Source organism: Arabidopsis lyrata, assembly GCF_000004255.2.
Source record: "Arabidopsis lyrata subsp. lyrata unplaced genomic scaffold ARALYscaffold_4, whole genome shotgun sequence".
In the NCBI taxonomy this organism is placed as follows: domain Eukaryota; kingdom Viridiplantae; phylum Streptophyta; class Magnoliopsida; order Brassicales; family Brassicaceae; genus Arabidopsis; species Arabidopsis lyrata.
In genome coordinates, this window is record NW_003302552.1 from 16,620,538 (window position 1) to 16,640,033 (window position 19,496).

Below are 19,496 nucleotides of genomic sequence, written 5' to 3' on the forward strand. Positions count from 1 at the left end.
TGTATCTATGATAAGATTTTTGTAGTGTTAAAACGAAGATTATAATCTTGCTATATAAAATATGTCGTCGCTAGAAAATCGACAAAGTCAGGATGGCCGAGTGGTCTAAGGCGCCAGATTCAAGTTCTGGTCTTCGTAAGAGGGCGTGGGTTCAAATCCCACTTCTGACATTAATTTAATCTATTATGCTCTTTTTTTGGTCTTGAAAATTGTCATGTTCGAAAGGCAAATGATAACAAAACAGATGTTGATGACAAAAAAACAGACGCCAAAAAAATTGCCTATCTACACTTGATCATCTGGCTGGAATCGTTCAAATGATATTCGGCGGGAATCGATCGATCTCGAATGATCCTTCGGCTGAGCCACCGCTTCTCCGCCACAGGAGGTGGACCATGCACAATCAGAGAAGGAATGTATCCGCCGATTATTGTTATAGTTATTCTGTTGGTATGAGAAGACACTCCAATCGCTTCTGCTTCCGGCACTTCTGCTTCTGTAACCGCGCCGCGAGCTCCTTGCATGAGGTAATGCCGCATGGTCCACCGTCTTCTTTGTCAGTTGCCTCTGGACTTCTTCTGGTAACCGAAGCGTAAACCGGTCTAAATTATCTAAAGGTTGAACCACAGAATGCCCGGTCGAGTGCGATCTTGAGATTAATATCTGGGAGACTCGACATTGAGACAATCTCGTTGACCATGACCGAGACGGTCTGTTCCTATTGGTCCACGTCACACCATCAAACAGATGCGAGTTTGTAGATTCTACAGGATCCGGATCCGGATTCAAGTAGCTCCTCTCACCCGGTTGCAAGAAAAGATCCACACGACAGAGCGGACACGTGGAGTGATCAGAGAGCCAGACACTTACACAATCAACGTGAAACACGTGGCAACACTCAGGCATCAAACGCAGCGTTTCATGGTCTTCGAACTCACAGATACACACCGCACACTCGACTCCACCTATCCCGATCCTACGCTCCTTCACCTCCGAGTAGAGAAACGTCGGGAATGAGTTGATGATAGCCTCGTCGAGCCCACGCGCCGCCGTAATACTCGTACGGGATTCAACGTCGGAGTCAGTGAACGGGTTGGTGGATTCTTGTGAGTAAAATTGGCGAGAGGTCCAGCGAAAGCAAACCGAAGCCAATCCAACGACGAAGATCGCGAAGAGTATAAGAGTGATTACTAGGATGGCTAGGTCGCTTGCTTTTGTCTCGGTTCCAGGCTGCGCCATCGCCTCGCTTGATTCGTACGCTACGGACTGAAGCAACAACAATCGGATATTTATCTCAAAAGCTTACCATACGATTTCATGAACGAAAGTTTATTTTCTGGTTTAGATAAACTAGCAATGTAATCATCCTCTTTCAGTTCTTATAATTTAAACAAGAAGCATGGAAATTATCAAAAAAAAATCTTATAGCTAGACCCTTTTTTATATCAATTACATTAAATATATCAACTAAGTTGACATGTAAAAACATAATTAGCTTGCCATAACCAAATTTAATTTGAAAGAAAAAAATCTTCATATACAGATATATAATGAGAATACCTAATGTATTTGTTTGACCAGTTTGATGGTTTCCATAAAATATTCAGTGAAATGCCAAATTTTTTTTAATATTAATTGAATCCATGAAAGAATTTTCTACTTTCAAAATGCACCACAATGGTGTACCATTTCAGTTCTTATTGGTACAAGTTCATTTACCATGGTTCTAGTCAACCGAACTGATGATATTTCTTGAAGTGAAGCTTTTACTGCCTAACAAAAAAGTCGCTGTAATTATATCCTAATATATCCTGATGATACAAACGTTATTAAAAGGCCACTCCATTCATCAAATGTGTAAACCCATCAGCTACATTTAATTTAAAAGATTCACAATCTCACACATACATTTTTCTTTCTGAAACCTTCAAACGAAATTTTTTGACACAAAATAATTGTCATTTTTGTTGATCATGCTCCAAAAGTCAAAAAGCAAATAAGAGGCATAACAACATTTAATCCGATCCCAATAACAAATTGTAAAAAAGAAAACAATTATTTACACTCGATCATCTGGTCGGAGCCGTTCGAAAGACCGTTCACCAGCTTCGACAGATGTCGGAAGATTCTTTGGCGCATCTCCGGAGAAAGTAGACCGCACAGAACCACTCCGGAAAGAGAATGAAAAAGACAGCGAATGCAGCCGTCGATTGTTATTATTACTCTTCCGTCCGTACGTAAAAACGCTTCTCTCGCTCCCGACGCTACCGCTTCTGTAACCGCTCCGTGAACTCCTCGCCTGAGGTAATAACGCCACGTGTCCCATCGTCCTCGATGTCTTCATCAATTGCCGTCGTACATCATCAGGTAAGGTCAACGTAAACCGGTCTAGATTTCCAGCCGGTTGAACCAACGAATGTCCGGTCGAATGAGATCTCGGGAACAAAATTCCGGTTATACGCCAGCTGGATAATCCCGTTGACTTTGACCGAGGCGTTATGTTACTATTGGTCCACGTCACTCCATCCAGCAAATGCGCGTCCGAAGATTCCAAAACCATTCCTCTCTCAGGATCCGTACCCGACGAAATCGTACCCGGATCTGTACCCGAGTAGCTTTCAGTACTGTCGTCGTCGTCACCATGTTGGCTGAGGACAAGATCCGCTCTACAGAGAGGACACGTGGAGTGTTCTGAGAGCCAGACGTCAACGCAATCGACGTGAAACACGTGGCAACAAGGAGGCATCAAACGCAGCGTTTCGTCGTCTTCGAATTCACAGAGACAAACCGCACACTCCACACCACCTTTACCGATCCTCACCGCCTTCACCTCCGAGTAAAGAAACGTCGGGAAAGATTCTATAGCCTCCGCCTCGAGCCCACGCGCCGTCGACCTTCTGATCCTCACCACGCGGGACTCCGCGTCTGCGTCGGTGGATCGGAAAACAGAAGAACGTGAGTAAAACCGCGCGTTGCTTCGACGACAGAAGATGGAACCGAAGACCATGAAGAAGATCACCACAAACATAACCGTTATCACTACAACAATTGGATCGTTGGCTTTCGTTTGTGTAGTTCCGGGCGGTGTGGTCTGACCGGATCCATACGGTACTGACTGGAGCAATAGCAAGAGGAGAAGGAAGAGAAGGTTGTGAGGGATCCAACGGCTGGAGTTTGTGTCGATGATCGCCATATGAAGGTCATCGTATGAAAGCGGAGGAGAAAAGGGTTTTGGTGTGAAAAATATAAGGTGGAATTTTGGAAAGAGAGAGTCAACGTCTAGTTTGTGAAATCCACGGAGGTGTAATAGACGTTGCGTTACTGTGGATCGTAGCACTTGCTTATTGTTTATTAGTTAAAAGGGAGTTTTATTTGATTTGATCTGTTCACACCTTTGACTTTGAAGTAGTCTAGTGTGTCTTTCTGTACTTTTATAGCTACGAAAGAACACCACTTCTAAGGTGAAAACATTCACTATACAATTAGTGGTCACAATCTCTTAGAAATGAATAGTATTTAAGAGATTTTAATTAAAAAATCCTAACAATTTTTTTAATAATTAAATGGTGATATATCTTATTTTACAACTTTAAATCTTTTTATTAATGACTTAACAAAAGTTAATGGTTTACTTAAATCTTATCATTAAAGTTCCTGAAATAAATTTCTATTTTTAGTAAAAAAACTAATAACTGATACACCTTAAATTGTACTCCCTCCGTTCTTTGAAGTTTGATGTTTTAGTGTTTTGAGTTTGTTCCACAAAGATTGATTTTCTAGAATTTTTTTTATTTTTAATTAATTGATTTTAGTAAATCGTAGATTTCAAGGCGTAATGATTAACTGTTTCAGATTACTATTGGTTCATAGTTTATTAAAAAATATTTAATAAAAGTAAATAATTAAACAATGATTATTTCTTAAGAAATGTGAAATCTCTAGAAAATCAATCTTCTAGGAACAGGAGGAGTAAGATTTATTAATGTAGAATCATCACAAGTTAGGATTTTTCCTTTTTTTTTTCCTTCGAATCTTAGCGACCACAAGTTAAAATTTTAAGTTAGCTATTTTTTAATCTTCTTTATATCAGAGGAAAAATTAAGGAGATATAAAGTATGTAATCCTCTTCGCTTTTGAAGCCAAGAGTGAATGTGTTATTACTCATAGTTACTCAATAATCACTAACCAAAATTGACATCTCTATATAGAATAGGCATCGGAAGATACCCTCGGATAATTCATATATCATATAATCTCGAACCATATATGAATCCACATTTAACGAGTATATCGGACCATACAGAAATCTAATAATTTATGGTGGTAGGAATCAAATAATTCTCGGTTATCTTACCAAACAAAAAAACATTAATTTGACATCGTGACAACTATAACTATCTATCATGCACATCGTTAAAAAACTAACAAGAACACATATACCATTAAACTAATCAACCTACGTAAATAACGATCACAACTCATCATCGTGGACTTACAAACTTAAAATAATAATATAGGAGAACTTTTAAAATTTAATTAACTCGGGCGGGTTTCATCTAAACATTGACGAAACATGGTGTGTTCAATACACAAAATCCCAATCATTACTTAGCTCTTGAAGCTTTCATTTTCTTTGTTTTATATTCATTCCGCGCTGTAACAATGTCCATGCAGATTGTCTCGTAAAAAAAAAATAGCCTCCATCCGATAATTTAATAAAATGGGTTTTGGCAAAAAAAAAAAAGAAAAAAATTTAGAGTCACTTCAAAACCCCAAAATAACATGACCCAAACTAATTTCATTGGACAATGGATATTAATTAGTATTATTAATACATTATCCAAAATCTTGGTCATCATATTCATAAGTGCTTAAGTATAGTAGATGATGTCGTTTTATGGGTAAAAGCTAATAACATCCTTTTCTGTGGGGCTGATTTAGAAGTCATTGCTTTTTTCGAGGGCCATTTTGCAAATTGCACTTCCCAAATTCTCTTTACCTTCTCCGACGACGGGAAGCGCCTGAAATACCAAACATCATACAATCGGATTTCGAAAAACCCTAATTCAGCGAAAGTGAGATCGTCAACTAACCGGGGACTATGAAGGGAAATTGGTCGATCGTCCGTCAGATTCTTCACCGCCGGTTCTCCACTCTCCGGTCCTCGACACCATCGTCGCGATTATCCACTTCCGTCCGACCGCTTGTTCTGGCCCCAAACTCGATGTCGTCGCTGATCGCTAAAAACTCGTTGTTTACTGCCTCCACCATTGGTCCATCCATACATTTTAACTTCTCCAACACTTCGCTTCCTCGCCGGAGAAGCTTCGGTTCTGAAGCTGGAGGTAATTACTCAATTGGTTCTACTGGTTCCTGTGTATTTGCGTAGATATCTGTGATTATTTGGAATTTGCATCTAGTATGATCTAGGTTGGAAAACGAGATTGATCAGAGAAATAAGCTTGAGTTTATAGTGCTAGCGTTTTCGATGGGATACAAATTACTAAAAATGGAAATTTATTAGATGTGCACGTCAGTTCGAGACTTCGAGTAAACTACATTTTGCACATTTAAAAGAGTTTCTAACGTTTCTTTGCCAGAAATGAATCTAATCCTGCAATTTTGATGTTAGGTGAAAATGGTGTTGTTATAGTGAAATCAGAGGAAGAGTTCATCAATGCAATGGGCAAAGCTCAAGGTAAACCATTACACTTACTTTCTTACTTCACACTAATAAGTGAATGTGCTTAATATGATTTGCTACTGATGCTGTCTCTTATTGCTATGCCTATGTAGATGGATCCTTACCGTCGATCTTCTATTTCACTGCCGCCTGGTGTGGACCATGTATGTTATTTCTTCTGAAAGTAAGTTTTGTTCTGTATAGATATTTTCTTTGTGAGTGGCCTTATTAGTTTGTGTTTCATTTTTACTTCAGGCAGGTTTATCTCTCCTGTAATTGTGGAGCTTAGTAAACAGTATCCCGATGTAACTACGTATAAAGTCGACATTGATGAGGTATTATAATTTACTGTGGTTTTGAACTCCATGCATATATGTCTATTTCCGTTGGGTTTCTGTGATTAGAACCTTTTACAGTGTTTTTAGCTTGAACCAAAGGAGACGATTAATTGGTGATCTGTATAGATTCTGACTCGCCAGTCGCCACACTCTGTTTCAATGCTATAGATATTCTTTGTTTGCGATAGAGTTGGCGAGTAAAATAGCTGAACCATACAAATAATATTCAAGCTTCTTTACGGCTCTTTGCACAATCCTCTGTTCTCATGAATGTTAGCTTAAAACTTAATTAAAAAAGATATCGATTCTTGCATATCTGTAGGGTGGGATTTCGAACACTATCAGCAAGTTGAATATCACGTCTGTGGTGAGCTTTCATCACCCTCTCTTTCCAACATAATCTAAATTTTACAATCAGCAGGAATAACTCGTGTTGAAACGAGGATTTTTTTTATGTCTCATGAACATATATGATGCAGCCAACACTGCATTTCTTCAAAGGAGGCTCGAAGAAAGGCGAGGTTGTGGGTGCAGATGTCACGAAGCTGAAGAATCTCATGGAACAGCTCTACAAGTGAAGACCCAATCTGTTCTAGTAATGAACGTGTTGAATAGTTGCAGGATAGTTTGAGACTGTCCAATCAAATCAAGGTTAAAATTTTCTTGCTTCCTTTTTCAACAATCAGGCTTATGTAGTTTTCTCCAAATAATGATGAGATGCTTCATATGATTTAACCGAGGATCTGAAGGTCGGTATGCAAAATACAATCCTCTGAATTTATATAATGGTAGATATAACAATCAAATACATTGAAAATTTGAAATCAATCTACAAATAATGGATGCGCTGAATCCGTTAATAATATTATTTAATCAGTTTCATTCTTTGTTGCCGTCATTGTTCAGGATCGTAATTGCCCTTTTGTTTTGTTTGTTTTCTCCATTTCTTCTGGGCTTAGTTTCCGAAGATTTGTTTTTGTCCGTAGGCATGGTTTGAAGTGACAACTTCAAAAAATATCGACAAGTCATAACTTTAATCTAAATTTTGACTTAAGTTTCAAGTTTGTCAAGCCCTTAGTCGACACTCGACACCCCTGACATTAAATGTGTTGACTCTAGTGCTCTGTACCGGCTAAAACTGGGCCTATTTTGGGACTCTTGTTGGCAAATTTGCGCCATATGTAGTGGAGTAATGCGTAAAAAAAACAGTGGAATCAACAGAACCATTATTTGATCAGAAAAGAAAAGAAAATTGTGGTTTTGTTTATCACTTTTAATTAGTGTATGAGATATTGAGAGGATATGTGGAAAGCTACTTAATTTCAAAGGAGTCTTAAAACCCACGGAGTCAAGGGAGGTTAGGCCAACAAATTGTCGGAGAGATTGAGACGGGAAGAAGGGTATAATGGTACTTTACGAATACTATTACGTTGATTAATTTTGATTCTTTGTCTTCTTCTTCGTCTCTCCCCTCGCGTTCTTTCGGTGCTATAAAACTAACGAACAAATAAATTTATTTTGGAGTGAGATTTACGTTTGATAGACGACGACGATGAAGGAGCCAACGACGGAGATAGAGATTGAAGCTTCGGCTGTCACGACGATGCTGCCTCCGACGGCGTCACCTCATCAGGCTTTGGTGGAGAGGCTCAAGGATTATGGACAGGAAGATGTTTTCGCTCTCTGGGATGAACTCTCACCGGAAGAGCGAGATCTCCTCCTCCAAGATATCGAGGTGAATCGGAGAATTTTACACAGTTCCAGAGTTTCATTTTCGTTTTTCTTCATCTTAAATATACTTTGCATTCTCAAATTCAGCGAAAATTAGCTGAAGATCCTGCAAATAATGTGAATCGTTGGCTAGATTTATCATTTGGTTGGATTATTTAAGTTAGATGTGTTGTTTTCTTCCAGAATTTGGATCTTCCAAGGATAGATCGGATCATCAGATGCTCACTTCAGTCTCAAGGTTTATCTAATTACTTCTAGATATGCATATAGAGTCTATCGACTTAAGTAATCGTTCATGGAGATTTAATCGACTTCTGTTTTTCACTTCATTAGGGTTACCAGTGGCGGCAATAGAACCGGTGCCGGAGAATTGTGTGTCAACGGTGGAGGAAAGAACAAAGGAAGACAGAGAAAAATGGTGGAAAATGGGATTGAAAGCTATCTACGAAGGGAAATTGGGTGTGGTTCTTTTATCTGGTGGACAGGTACTTTAATTATTGATGCAGTTTTTTCTTTTATTGGGGTATTGTGTTGCTTTGGAAACAGAACACTGATCTGGCTCTGAGTCCTTTTCTTGGATTAGTTCTGTGTAGCTGCTAAAGATGTGTTGAGAAAATGTTTGATGATTCTCGGATTATGGTTGGAATTGGGGTGTGATTGCTGAAATGATGTTGGAATAATGCGTGATACCTAACTCAAATAATGCATTTATAGATGTCTGTTACTTAAGTAATTGCTAAGTCTGAAAAGTTCTTATTTTGATAAGTGTGGTCATAAAGGCTTAATATGAATAATCATGACTACTGTAAAAATCTAACTCGTCGGTGCTTTCTTCTAGATAGTGACCACCTTATTATGAGAAAGAATGGTTATCACGTGACCTGAAAGATGCTTTATAGGATCTTGTAATCTTCTTTTCCCTTTTCACTTTGTCTTCATTTACTTCAGCATTTAATACCTTGAGAATATTTTTTGTGGATATGTGTGGGAGTCTGGGAGTGAATTATCACCTGCAACTGTATGATAGAGTTAGTCAATTAAACAATATTAAGATGGGAATAACTACTTTCAAATCAGATATTGATCCATACTGTAGTGTTTGTTAGTATATTCTCTGAAAATAAAACTCATGAGATTATCTGGTTACAAAAATAATTGCAGGGAACGAGACTTGGAAGTTCAGATCCAAAAGGGTGTTATAGTGAGTGGTTCTCATTTCAGTTCTGTTTTTACTGCACATATTCTATACGTTCTTGCAAATTTCCTTAGCAATTCAGATTCTCTTGTTTTAGTGAATGCAGCATTCAATAGCCTGATAGTTTACTGTTACCTGTATCTTTTGTTACCTTACCATAATAGTTTTATCGTCTCAGATATCGGACTGCCATCTGGGAAGTCACTTTTTCAGATTCAAGCTGAGAGGATCTTGTGTGTCCAAAGGCTTGCTGCTCAGGCAATGAGTGAGGGTAAAATCCACAACTCTGCATTCTATTTTTTTGTACAACAATGCCATTTTTAATACCTTGTTTCACATGACATTTTGCCTGCAGCAAGTCCAACTCGCCCAGTTACAATACACTGGTATATAATGACCAGTCCATTTACTCATGAACCAACTCAAAAATTCTTCGAGAGTCACAAGTATTTTGGCCTTGAGCCAGATCAGGTAAGAGGGTTCTAAGCTGTATTATTTCCTGCATGTCTATTGTTTTCTTTCTTATGTGTTTAGACCAATATACATCGGCGCTCTGTAGGTCACCTTTTTTCTACAAGGAACTCTACCTTGCATTTCAAAGGATGGCAAGTTTATCATGGAGACACCTTTCAGTGTATGTGTCTTCAAAGCAAGATGAAATAAACTTAGCCCGGTTCTTGAGGTTTATAGTTACCTTTTACTCTGAAAACACTGGGCTTATGGGTTTCATTCTTTGTGACTAGCTAGCCAAGGCTCCGGATGGAAACGGGGGAGTTTATGCAGGTATCTCTTCTAATTGCTGCTTCTCTAGGCATCGGAAATATACCTTCATCATTTTTTGATTCTGACCAGAACATTATATATGTTTATTCAGCTCTAAAATCTTCAAGGTTATTAGATGATATGGCTTCGAGGGGGATTAAGTATGTGGATTGCTATGGTGTTGACAATGTTCTGGTTAGCTCTCTCAGTTTCAAGTCTTTATTCGAGTACTTCCTCAATTCTTCTCAACCATTAGAACAATAAACTAGAATACTGAAAGGCAGGTTCGAGTAGCTGACCCTACTTTTCTGGGATACTTCATTGACAAAGGTGCAGCTTCAGCTGCAAAAGTAGTGCGCAAGGTAAATTCAGATACCTTTCTAATTAAATGGTTCCATAAACTGTTCTAGATTCAGTTTTCACCTTACTGCAGTTAGTTTCTCCTGGGCCAAATCACAGTTAAGTTTTAAGCGAAAAGCTTGTTATGAAAACAGGCATATCCACAGGAAAAAGTTGGAGTATTTGTAAGGAGGGGAAAAGGTGGGCCTTTGACTGTAGTTGAGTACACGGAGCTTGACCAGTCTATGGCTTCTGCAACCAATCAACAAACAGGACGTCTTCAATTTTGCTGGAGTAACGTAAACAAAATCCTCCCTTTTACATGCTTTTGAAGTTTTACTAAGATCATTTTTCCAGTACTCTTGCTATTGTTCAATTTTATATGCAACTTAGATTGGTTATTTCAAAATTCTGTAAAGACAGTGAGTGTTTTTATAGGAAGTGGCATGTGTTTAAGTTCATAATGTAAGTCGAAAACGGTGTTTACCTTTCAGGTGTGCTTACACATGTTCACTCTGGATTTCCTTAACCAAGTTGCGAATGGGCTGGAAAAAGACAGCGTGTGAGATGCTTTTACCAATCTGAAAAATTTGACATATTCAATAACTGATATCAAATCTCTTGCAGTTACCATTTGGCGGAGAAGAAGATCCCGTCTATAAATGGGGACACAGTGGGACTGAAACTAGAACAGTTCATATTCGATTGCTTTCCTTATGCTCCTTCGACTGCACTCTTTGAGGTATTTTTTTGTTATATTGTATGAAACACATTAAAACCGATATTTGCATGATTTTAGTTAACTTTTAGCAAATCTTATTTTCTACTGTGGTTTTTTTTTGTCTTTGCAGGTGTTGAGGGAGGAAGAGTTTGCACCGGTGAAGAACGCGAACGGGTCGAATTTCGACACGCCGGAAAGCGCGAGACTGTTGGTTCTACGGCTGCACACACGTTGGGTCATAGCAGCTGGTGGATTTCTAACACATTCCGTTCCTTTATATGCGACTGGTAAAGAGCCCCATCCAACTCTTCTTTTCAGTTGATTTCTTACTTCTTTAACCTTGGTGTGGGTAAAATAACCGAGGCCCTAAACCAAGTAAACCAAATTAGATTGAAAATACCATAATTTAAGACGAACTTAAAGAGGGGAAAATAACGGCTATTAACAGTCATAGCTTAAATAGGTGTGGAAGTGTCACCGTTGTGCTCGTACGCTGGAGAAAATCTAGAAGCGATTTGTCGGGGAAGAACCTTTCACGCACCATGTGAGATCTCCCTCTAATCTTTCTTGCTTCTTATTTATTGTTGTAATTTGGCCATCTTCTTTGCTTTTTCTTTTGGCTTGTTTCTCCTTTTTTGTTGGTGTTTGGTCTCTATATATGAACTGTAACTGGCGGAGGAGGTCAATAGTAGTCTCTTTTCAATGTGTTTCTCTTCATTATTGCAACAATAGTGAAGGTCTTCAAAATTTTGATGTGTTACTCTTCATTATTTACCAGACATCCAGAAGTTAAAAAGGTATACAAAATTTGTGTTAAGAGTAATCTCGAATTTGGCAGGAATTGCATTATTAATTGACCCACCAAACATTCTTATATAACAAAGAACAGGGAATGAATGAGTAATCAGTACTATCTGGTATATATGGTAAAAAAATCGAATCATACAAAAAAGGTAATCTATAAGGCTAAGACGTATCAGTTGCATTTTCTAAGCCAACTAACTACAAACAGAAAATCTCCTGCAAGCTGTGTCATATCATGTCCTTATCGTCATGATACTTCGGGCAGATGAATTGTTTAGTCCAACACCAAATGGCTTGAATAAATCCGTTCACTGATCTTTTACCAAGGAGTCTGAATACATCTCCGGTATGCAGAAGGAATTCAAAGAACCAAGAACTCATCTTCTTCCGCTTCTGAGGTCATGTTCTTGTTCTTTCTCATTTTGTTGCGAAGATCGGATACTATCGAATCCAAGGCTTCAAACTGAGGATGTGACTTATCTCCAACAACAAAAAGATGCGTCTGATTCCCGATCTTAACCCAACTGCAACCCGGCTGTTTCTTCAACCCTTTCTCTTTCATTTTCATTCTCATCTCTGCAGCTTTTTCCCTTTTCCCGCTCGCCGCATATATATTAGACATCATTACATAAGTCCCAGCATCATCCGACCCTGTTTCTAATACCTTCTTCACCACCTCCTTAGCAATACTCACTTCACTGTGAACATTACAAGCGGATAAGATCGCTCCATAGAACGATCTTGATAGCCTAGCGTCATCACAGTTGATGAAATTTAAAACATCTTTTAATCTACCAGCACGACCGCAGAGATCCACGAGACACGTATAGTGCTCTTCTCGCAGAGGAAGTGACTCGTCTCTCACAAGCTCCTTAAAAAACTCCATTCCTTTCTCTACCAGTCCGGCGTGGCTGCAAGCAAATAGCAAGTTAAGATAGGTCACCTCACTAGGTTTGAACCCGTGTTTACGCATCTGATCATACATTTCAATTGCTTCCTTCCCATGCCCGTGGTGTGCATAAACCGCAATCATACTGTTCCATGATATCAAATCCCGTTGGCATACCAGTCCGTTATCGAACATCTTCCTAGCAGCAATCAGTTCACCGGATTTCGAGTACATGTTAATAAGCGCTGAAGTCACAACTTCGTTCTCTTGGTGGACCGACTTAGATATCAACTGGTGAATCTGCTGCCCTTCCACAAGCCCAGCCAAGTCACTACAGGCGCTTAAAATGCTCACATAAGTTCCTACATTAGGCTTAACACAGCCATCCCTTAACATCTTTGAGAAAACTTTAAGCGCCTCTTCGTTTTCTTTATTCTCGACGTATCCTGTAATCATCGCGGTCCAGGAAATAACATTCTTTTGAGGCATCCGGTCGAATAAACCACATGCCCTGTTAATTTCCCTATTCCGTATAAATCCTGTGATCATCGTATTCCATGAAGCAAAGTCCCTCTCCGGCATCACTTGAAAGAGTTGGTCAGCTTCGTCTATCCTATTGTTATATGTATAACCAGTGATCATAGCATTCCAAGAAATGATATTTCTCTCAGGCATACAATCGAAAAGTCGTCTCGCTTCATCTACCTTACCGTTCTTTGCCAATCCATCGACCATAGCTGTCCATGAAATGACATCCTTTATAGGCATTCTTTCGAATAGATTCATCGCCTCATCTATCCTCCCACGCTGCACCAGCGCTTTAATCATTGTGTTCCAAGAAACAGTGTTTCTCTCAGGCATTTCATCAAACAGTTCCAGGGCCTTATCAATTCTCCCGCTCTGAGCATACCCATCAATCATAGTATTCCAAGAAACTATATTTCTCTCAGGCATCTCCTGGAAAAGCGTCTCAGCTACAGAAAGCTGCTTAGATCTCAAGTACCCACTAACCATGGCTGTCCAAGTCACAACATTTTTCCTAGAATCAACCCTATCAAACAATTCCCTAGCTTCTCTCATATTCCCTAACTTAATATACCCAGTAATCACATCCGTCCATGTGACCACATCTCTCTCAGGCAATCCGTCGAACAGTTTGCGTGCTTCTGCAAGTTTACCTACTTTGCACAGCTTCCCAATCAGCCATTCGGGTCGTGGCACACGTGGTTTCGAGCTATATCCTTCCCTCCTGGGTCTTGAGCTGGAAGAGTAAATCGAACGTACGAGATTACGTAGTTGCACGGATCGTTCATTGTCTGAGATGGGAATTACCGATGATCTTCTGTAGTAACTTCTCAGGCGCGACAATGCGCGAGATTGCATCAGCTATATAAGATTGTAAAAGTGATCTTATAAGTTTGTACAAGAGAAAGACAAGTGTTGAAGCAACCAAGGAGTCCTTTCACAGAGATATCTGATATCGTTCGTCAAAAACAGAGTCTTTTTGCGTCTGTCGTGGTCATCAATGGCGTTTGTAAAAAACATTGTATGCTAGGAAGAACATTGATTTTACAAAGTGACCCCTGATATTTATACCTTAATACAAAGTGAACCCTAGAATTTTAAACTCTTGATATCAGTGAAAATATGGGAATCGAACTCATGCAAGGAAAAACAAGCTCATTTTGGTTTGAGCACAAGACAAATCATATTTTGATCTTTTGTTTCCTACAAGACAACTCACAATTTTGAGCTTTTGTTTCCTATTTCCTTATTCATTTAAATTGTGGTGACCTTGGTTTGGGTAAAGTCAAAAAAGAAGAAGAAATAAGAGTCAAGCATAAGGAGCTTGACCAAGAAGTGGTTCAAGCTCAGCCAATTGTTGCTTCAAGAAATTGTAGACAGACTCTGTAGAATCCGAAGCTATTCTAATCACAACTCCCTTTCCCTGCAAAATTTATACCAACTTTGATTAGCCATTTATGCGGTCTCTTAAATTTTCACCATTAATATTGGCTAGTTTTATGCAAAGCTATATGGTTTCTTGTTTGGAAAGTGGAAAGAAAGAATGATACTAACCTCAGGGCCGAAAGTGCTGCAGGAAGCTATAAACTCTGGCTTCATGAAGCGATTACTAGAGCTTGACTCAGACTTGTGTCTCCGAGAACATAAGATCTGTAATTGTTCCGACATCATATTTTTCACATTTTCTTGGACTTGCTTTTGGATTTCCTTCAGCTTTGCCCTTGATCCATTTTCAAACATATTTAGCAAAGATACAAATTGTCATAGAGAGTAATATCGACTAGAAAACAAGCTTTAGTTGTTTTGTAATCGTATACCCGAAAAGTATGACCATTGCTATGGCGTGATAGTCTTGCATCCGTTCGGCTATGGTTTGGATGCTCCTCTTCTCTAGTAGTACCTGCAATGAATTAACCATTACCAAAGGAAGGTCTAACATTGCTCATGAATGTTCTATCAATACTGCATACACGATCTGCAAGCGGGATTTACTTGGTTAAGGTATATCATTCTCAACAAATCCAAAAGTGGGTATGAACTAACTGTGTCAAGGAATAAAGGGTGATCATCTTCCAGGTAGACATTGTTGATGCTCTTATAAAACTCAAAATCCCATTTTTCGCCATTTGCATGACGGCCGCTTGTGATCCAATCCACAAGGACCAGATTAGAGTCTGAAAGCAATCTAAAAATCTGTTTCTGAAAGTACCGGGCAGTGGAGAAACAAGTCACTGGATCTGGTATCACAACCAAAAGAGCTTCACTCCCGATTCTCGCCTACTGCACACAACAAACCAAAAGATCAATCAGGAATAGGAATCCAAGAAAAGTGTCCTATTCTATGGCAATAACAATCTATTGTTCTAACATAAGCTCAAATATGTCAGCCAAATGATTCTAGCAGAAATGAGAAAGAAACATTACTTCCAATGTTTGTTCAGAACACTTTGATCCAATTGCTTTGTATACCTGTGTGAATTCACAAGATCCAATCTCAGAAAGTCAACCAAATAAGATGAAATTAGTGTCCAATTCAAAGAGAGAAAAAAGCCCTAAATTGATTTAACCTTAGTAGAAGACTGTGTTGTAATCACTGCAGTGCATCCATCACCTATAGTGAATTCACATAAAATCGAATCTCCCTACATAATTTGAACAAGAACTAGATTGATTCAAGCATCGACTGACAAATTCAGTAATAAAGAGACAGAGAGAAAAGAGGGAAAATACAGAGACAATGCCGCCACCGTAGGTGATACTGTAAATCCAGACAACGTCAGTTCCGGCAGGAGCTGCCTGAAAGTTCAGTATCGCCGGAATTTTAATAATTAAAGACTGAAAATTCGAAACTGTGAATAGATTCTCCATATAGAGAGAGAGGGAGAGAGACCTTGCTAGGAAGTAAGAACTTGAGAGGATACTTAGAGAAGCAACTCGTAGCCGTAGATCTTCCTCCAACTTTCTCCACCACCACTTTCCCTGTCGCCATCTCTGATCTCTCTCGCTCTAATTTGAGTTGATGAATATTTTATATACACATCTCATCAGTTTCTGGGTGTTGAGAAAGATGTGATTTTTGGGTGAAAAGTGTCAAATTTATAAGTAGGAACAGCTCTCAGGTTCTAATCATACATAAAAGTCGAACGCAATTCAAATTAATGTTACAACATTTTTATTTCCCACTCTTTGTGTTTTGTTTGGACTTTGGTGGGTTTTCTTCTTCAGAACCTCTTGGATGTTATAAGAGCAAAACTGGAGGGATGTGTCCTTAATGGCGGAAGTGTCTAACGTTGGTGAAGAGCAGAGAGACTCCATACTTTTTACAGCAATCAATGGCGTCTTGGTCTCTAATACTGCCTCCAGGTTCTGCTATCACTCCTATTCCCTTCTCGCACGCTTCTTCCACGGCATCTTTCCAAGCTGCAATTCACACAACAACAAATTTCCAGTTCAGAACAACGAACATTTGTTGATTAATGAGTCATTTCAGAGACAAGGAATGGTTTTAGAGAGAAAAATATACCGAATGGGAAGAATGCGTCACTGGCCAAGGCAGCTCCTTTGGCTTCCTCGCCAGCTTTCTTGAAAGCTATTCTCAGACTCTCTACTCGGTTTGGCTGTCCGCTTCCCATCCCCAGCATACAATTGTTCTATGAGCAAACAGAAGAATCAGCATACAAGTACAGAAAGAGAAAGAAAAAAAAAGGAATCAGAGAGAAACATCCCAACCTTTGCTATCACAATGGCATTGCTCTTGACATGCTTAACGCAGAGCCAGGCAAATTTGGCATCCGCAAGTTCGCTTTCAGTCGGAGTTTTGTCTGATACACAATTGAAACGGATGTCTTTTGGAGTTAAATCGTCCGACTCCTGAGCCAACCAGCCGCCACCAATCTGTCTGAGCGATAGTTTCCCTTGCTCATTCTTTTTAGCTTCAAGGATCCTCAAAGTTTTCGATTTCCCTTTGAGGACTTCAAGACCTTTAGCAGTATACTTTGGAGCAACCACGATTTCATAAAACATTCTAGTTTCCCCATCTGTTGGGCTCCTGAACTCTCGGATTTCCCTCGCAAGAACCTAGAGACAGTTACAGATCACTAAACAATTGAATAATGTATGGGACAACAGTAGTTTGATTTTTGATTACCTCGTCAACTTCAACATTGAAAGCTACGATGCCACCAAAGGCGCTAACTGGGTCAGCTTTTACAGCTAGCCGGTAAGCCTCCAGAATATCATCACGAGAGGCCACACCACAAGGATTTGTATGCTTCACGACTACACATGTTGGGTTTTCAAATTCCGACACACAGTTCCACGCAGCATCAGCATCAAGATAGTTGTTGTATGACATTTCCTGCTCACAGTAAATAGAAAAGTCAAACATAATTAGGCTTGAAAGCGGGGATAAGGATATAAATGGCACTTTAAGACTATGACCATTTAGAAAAAGTCCATTCTTTTACAATTATGATGGGTAAAAGTTTATTACCTTTCCATGGTGTTGAATCGCTGTTGCGATACCACCGGCATTCACTTCAGCAAGGCTCTTATCAACATAAAATGCAGCTTTTTGATGAGGATTTTCACCGTAACGAAGAGAGCTCTTAAGTTCAACCGGAACTGTAAAGCTGGGAGGGAACTTCTCTTCTGAGAAAAACAGGAATAGCAATCAATGTAAGTTGCCAATTGCAATAACTAGTGTAAGGAAGATCACATAAAAACAACCACATACTTCCTTCAGTCTGCTTCCATAGCCATTCTGAAACCGCAGAATCATATGCAGCAACATGCTGAAAGGCCTTCCACGCAAGTTTTCTGCGGAATTGTTGGTCGCTCTGTCCTCCTTTGAGATACTCCAAAACAGCTTGATAATCCTCTGAATCGACAACAATGAGAACGTCTTTGTGGTTCTGTCGAACAGAATAGAAAAAGTACATCTATAATCTTGAACTGAATGTAAAGAACAGTTTCACATGCATATATATATGTATTACCTTAGCAGCTGCTCTAATCATAGCAGGACCACCAATGTCGATGTTCTCAATCCCATCCTCAAAACTGATCCCACCTGGAGCAGTAACTTTATCATAGAACGGATACAAATTGACAACCACCACATCAAATGTACCTGTCATTGAATACAAAAAAAACAGTTTAGCATGAAGGAGACACGATAGATGAAGATGACTTAATCTCAAGCTTAGAACATAGAGGGCAAATCAAATGTCAAAAACACACCAATCCCATGCTCATTAAGAGCTTCCATATGATGCTCCACATCTCTTCTAGCAAGAATACCACCGTGAATGTTTGGATGCAAAGTTTTCACACGGCCATCAAGCTTTAAGAGAAGAAAAAACAGAGGCAGAGCTAAGTTTAATATACTAAACTCAACAAAACAATGGTATAATCTTAGAGAAAATCACAACTCAATTTGACATCAGCCTTGTGTTTGTCAACAAGAACACAACTTGAACAAGAGCAGCGAACTTAAGAGAAAATTAAAACTTGCCATTTCTGGAAAATGAGTAAGCTTCTCCACTTTGGTCACAGAGACTCCGGCATTCTCCAACGTAGAGGCAGTTCCTCCAGTAGAAACAATAGTGTATCTACACAAATATCAATGAAAAAAGAATCATTCACATATAAGATAGAAACAAGACTAAAATTTTGTATAGTTGTAACTTGTAAGAGAGTTGTGAAGAACATATACCCCAATTCTTGCAGACCGTTGCCAAGAGAAGCCAAATCTCTTTTGTCAGATAAAGATATCAAAGCTTGCTTTTTTCCTGATTCATATATTCCTAAATTATTTTAATATTCTCTATTCACAAACTGTAACTGAAATCGATCCCTGAATTTGAAATTGCAGCAAAAGAAAGATTGTAAACCAGAGGAGCCTGAGGATTGCGGCTGATTCCTCTGAGCAGTCTGAGACTCCGCCATGGCTCGAACCGCAACGAAACTCGGACGCAGCGACGTACGATAGACCTGCTCATTGGAAATTCCACTAGCATTAAAAAGTTTAGCACAGCGTGAAACAAAGACACGAAAGAGCACGTCCATAAAAAGAGGAGAACTCACAGGCCGAGCAAAACGAAAAGGCGCGACGGATTTCTTGCGAAAATAGCCGTAAAGAATATCGCCGGAGCGAGCACTCACGGAGGTGGCGGTGGCGGTGGCGGCGGAACTGAGCATAGTAGTTTGATTTTGAAACAGTGTGTGTAGTGTTGAGCTCTGTTAGGTTTTGTGATTTTGCGGCTAATTTTGGAAATAAAATTAAAACAAAAAAGGAAAATATCTAATTTATTATTGGCGTCAGGTGGAATTATGTATTTATTATTATGGCCTTGACAGTTAGATTACACCTGGAATAAGCTTTTTTTTTTATTTCCCCAAAAATAAAATTAAACTGTTTTACACCAAAGTTTAAAATTTTTAGGAGGAACCAAAAATCTCTTCTAGTCTATAGTGTAAACTAATTAGTAAGAGCTAAAACTTTATTG

General features: G+C 39.1%; 7 protein-coding genes and 1 non-coding gene across 11 annotated transcripts; 3 read left to right on the plus strand and 5 right to left on the minus strand.

The window, feature by feature from the left end:
• The first annotated feature begins 86 nt into the window (after positions 1-86).
• TRNAL-CAA lies at positions 87-170 on the plus strand. The gene has a single exon. It is a non-coding gene; the product is annotated as a tRNA-Leu (tRNA).
• Positions 137-1,582, minus strand: LOC9315596 (RING-H2 finger protein ATL38). Its single transcript, XM_021027246.1, has one exon. It carries the CDS (start codon positions 1,237-1,239, stop codon positions 286-288), a length of 954 nt encoding a protein of 317 aa, XP_020882905.1. The 5' UTR covers positions 1,240-1,582; the 3' UTR covers positions 137-285.
• Positions 1,583-1,826: 244 nt separating this feature from the next.
• On the minus strand, positions 1,827-3,548 carry LOC110224126 (E3 ubiquitin-protein ligase ATL9). The gene has a single exon (XM_002881323.2). The coding sequence runs from the start codon at positions 3,191-3,193 to the stop codon at positions 2,060-2,062; it is 1,134 nt and encodes a 377-aa protein (XP_002881369.1). The 5' UTR covers positions 3,194-3,548; the 3' UTR covers positions 1,827-2,059.
• Positions 3,549-4,943: 1,395 nt separating this feature from the next.
• LOC9317436 (thioredoxin O1, mitochondrial) lies at positions 4,944-6,831 on the plus strand. Its single transcript, XM_021027358.1, has 6 exons — positions 4,944-5,345; positions 5,633-5,698; positions 5,797-5,847; positions 5,939-6,018; positions 6,344-6,388; positions 6,501-6,831. Exons 1-6 carry the CDS (start codon positions 5,102-5,104, stop codon positions 6,597-6,599), a joined length of 585 nt encoding a protein of 194 aa, XP_020883017.1. The 5' UTR covers positions 4,944-5,101; the 3' UTR covers positions 6,600-6,831.
• An 89-nt stretch (positions 6,832-6,920) lies between these two features.
• Positions 6,921-11,518, plus strand: LOC9315597 (UDP-N-acetylglucosamine diphosphorylase 2). The gene is made up of 15 exons (XM_002879484.2): positions 6,921-7,756; positions 7,936-7,990; positions 8,086-8,237; positions 8,914-8,953; positions 9,126-9,218; positions 9,303-9,418; positions 9,507-9,581; positions 9,691-9,730; positions 9,822-9,904; positions 9,994-10,071; positions 10,204-10,347; positions 10,543-10,610; positions 10,676-10,790; positions 10,900-11,056; positions 11,233-11,518. The coding sequence occupies exons 1-15, from the start codon at positions 7,574-7,576 to the stop codon at positions 11,328-11,330; spliced, it is 1,497 nt and encodes a 498-aa protein (XP_002879530.1). The 5' UTR covers positions 6,921-7,573; the 3' UTR covers positions 11,331-11,518.
• Positions 11,519-11,662: 144 nt separating this feature from the next.
• LOC9315598 (pentatricopeptide repeat-containing protein At2g35030, mitochondrial) lies at positions 11,663-14,187 on the minus strand. 2 transcript variants are annotated; one of them, XM_021027353.1, is made up of 2 exons: positions 12,557-14,187; positions 11,663-12,484 (listed from the first exon to the last, which is right to left on the minus strand). In XM_021027353.1, the coding sequence occupies exons 1-2, from the start codon at positions 13,843-13,845 to the stop codon at positions 11,935-11,937; spliced, it is 1,839 nt and encodes a 612-aa protein (XP_020883012.1). In that variant the 5' UTR covers positions 13,846-14,187; the 3' UTR covers positions 11,663-11,934. The 2 variants fall into 2 exon arrangements, with proteins under 2 accessions (XP_020883012.1, XP_020883011.1); XM_021027352.1 differs by having other exon boundaries at positions 11,663-13,845.
• A 20-nt stretch (positions 14,188-14,207) lies between these two features.
• LOC9317437 (urease accessory protein D) lies at positions 14,208-16,178 on the minus strand. 2 transcript variants are annotated; one of them, XM_002881325.2, is made up of 8 exons: positions 15,878-16,178; positions 15,718-15,783; positions 15,555-15,629; positions 15,412-15,456; positions 15,031-15,264; positions 14,805-14,887; positions 14,542-14,707; positions 14,208-14,410 (listed from the first exon to the last, which is right to left on the minus strand). In XM_002881325.2, the coding sequence occupies exons 1-8, from the start codon at positions 15,974-15,976 to the stop codon at positions 14,297-14,299; spliced, it is 882 nt and encodes a 293-aa protein (XP_002881371.1). In that variant the 5' UTR covers positions 15,977-16,178; the 3' UTR covers positions 14,208-14,296. The 2 variants fall into 2 exon arrangements, with proteins under 2 accessions (XP_002881371.1, XP_020883015.1); XM_021027356.1 differs by having other exon boundaries at positions 14,980-15,264; positions 15,878-15,989.
• LOC9317438 (bifunctional purine biosynthesis protein PurH) lies at positions 16,061-19,242 on the minus strand. Of its 2 annotated transcripts, none has more exons than XM_021027354.1 (12): positions 19,075-19,242; positions 18,882-18,981; positions 18,704-18,794; positions 18,503-18,599; positions 18,229-18,331; positions 17,985-18,118; positions 17,723-17,900; positions 17,480-17,637; positions 17,135-17,344; positions 16,717-17,064; positions 16,511-16,637; positions 16,061-16,407 (listed from the first exon to the last, which is right to left on the minus strand). In XM_021027354.1, exons 1-12 carry the CDS (start codon positions 19,186-19,188, stop codon positions 16,256-16,258), a joined length of 1,812 nt encoding a protein of 603 aa, XP_020883013.1. In that variant the 5' UTR covers positions 19,189-19,242; the 3' UTR covers positions 16,061-16,255. The 2 variants fall into 2 exon arrangements, with proteins under 2 accessions (XP_020883013.1, XP_020883014.1); XM_021027355.1 differs by having other exon boundaries at positions 18,704-18,779; positions 19,075-19,241.
• Between the last annotated feature and the right edge of the window lie 254 nt (positions 19,243-19,496).

What these genes read in the sequence shown, in the direction of transcription:
- LOC9315596 (XM_021027246.1), bottom strand. Translation starts at nt 1,239, where the DNA reads ATGGCGCAGCCTGGAACCGAGACAAAAGCAAGCGACCTAGCCATCCTA.
- LOC110224126 (XM_002881323.2), bottom strand. Translation starts at nt 3,193, where the DNA reads ATGGCGATCATCGACACAAACTCCAGCCGTTGGATCCCTCACAACCTT.
- LOC9317436 (XM_021027358.1), top strand. Translation starts at nt 5,102, where the DNA reads ATGAAGGGAAATTGGTCGATCGTCCGTCAGATTCTTCACCGCCGGTTC. An exon ending in TGCAATGGGCAAAGCTCAAG is followed by an intron (nt 5,699 to 5,796) that starts GTAAACCATTAC and finishes ATGCCTATGTAG; the next exon opens with ATGGATCCTTACCGTCGATC. An exon ending in ATAAAGTCGACATTGATGAG is followed by an intron (nt 6,019 to 6,343) that starts GTATTATAATTT and finishes GCATATCTGTAG; the next exon opens with GGTGGGATTTCGAACACTAT.
- LOC9315597 (XM_002879484.2), top strand. Translation starts at nt 7,574, where the DNA reads ATGAAGGAGCCAACGACGGAGATAGAGATTGAAGCTTCGGCTGTCACG. An exon ending in ATGCTCACTTCAGTCTCAAG is followed by an intron (nt 7,991 to 8,085) that starts GTTTATCTAATT and finishes TCACTTCATTAG; the next exon opens with GGTTACCAGTGGCGGCAATA. An exon ending in CTTCGACTGCACTCTTTGAG is followed by an intron (nt 10,791 to 10,899) that starts GTATTTTTTTGT and finishes TTGTCTTTGCAG; the next exon opens with GTGTTGAGGGAGGAAGAGTT.
- LOC9315598 (XM_021027352.1), bottom strand. Translation starts at nt 13,845, where the DNA reads ATGCAATCTCGCGCATTGTCGCGCCTGAGAAGTTACTACAGAAGATCA.
- LOC9317437 (XM_021027356.1), bottom strand. Translation starts at nt 15,976, where the DNA reads ATGGCGACAGGGAAAGTGGTGGTGGAGAAAGTTGGAGGAAGATCTACG. An exon ending in ACGGTGGCGGCATTGTCTCT is followed by an intron (nt 15,630 to 15,717) that starts GTATTTTCCCTC and finishes CAAATTATGTAG; the next exon opens with GGAGATTCGATTTTATGTGA. An exon ending in GCAATGGTCATACTTTTCGG is followed by an intron (nt 14,708 to 14,804) that starts GTATACGATTAC and finishes AAATGGATCAAG; the next exon opens with GGCAAAGCTGAAGGAAATCC.
- LOC9317438 (XM_021027354.1), bottom strand. Translation starts at nt 19,188, where the DNA reads ATGCTCAGTTCCGCCGCCACCGCCACCGCCACCTCCGTGAGTGCTCGC. An exon ending in CTTTTCGTTTTGCTCGGCCT is followed by an intron (nt 18,982 to 19,074) that starts GTGAGTTCTCCT and finishes TCCAATGAGCAG; the next exon opens with GTCTATCGTACGTCGCTGCG. An exon ending in ATGGAAGCAGACTGAAGGAA is followed by an intron (nt 17,638 to 17,722) that starts GTATGTGGTTGT and finishes TGTTTTTCTCAG; the next exon opens with AAGAGAAGTTCCCTCCCAGC.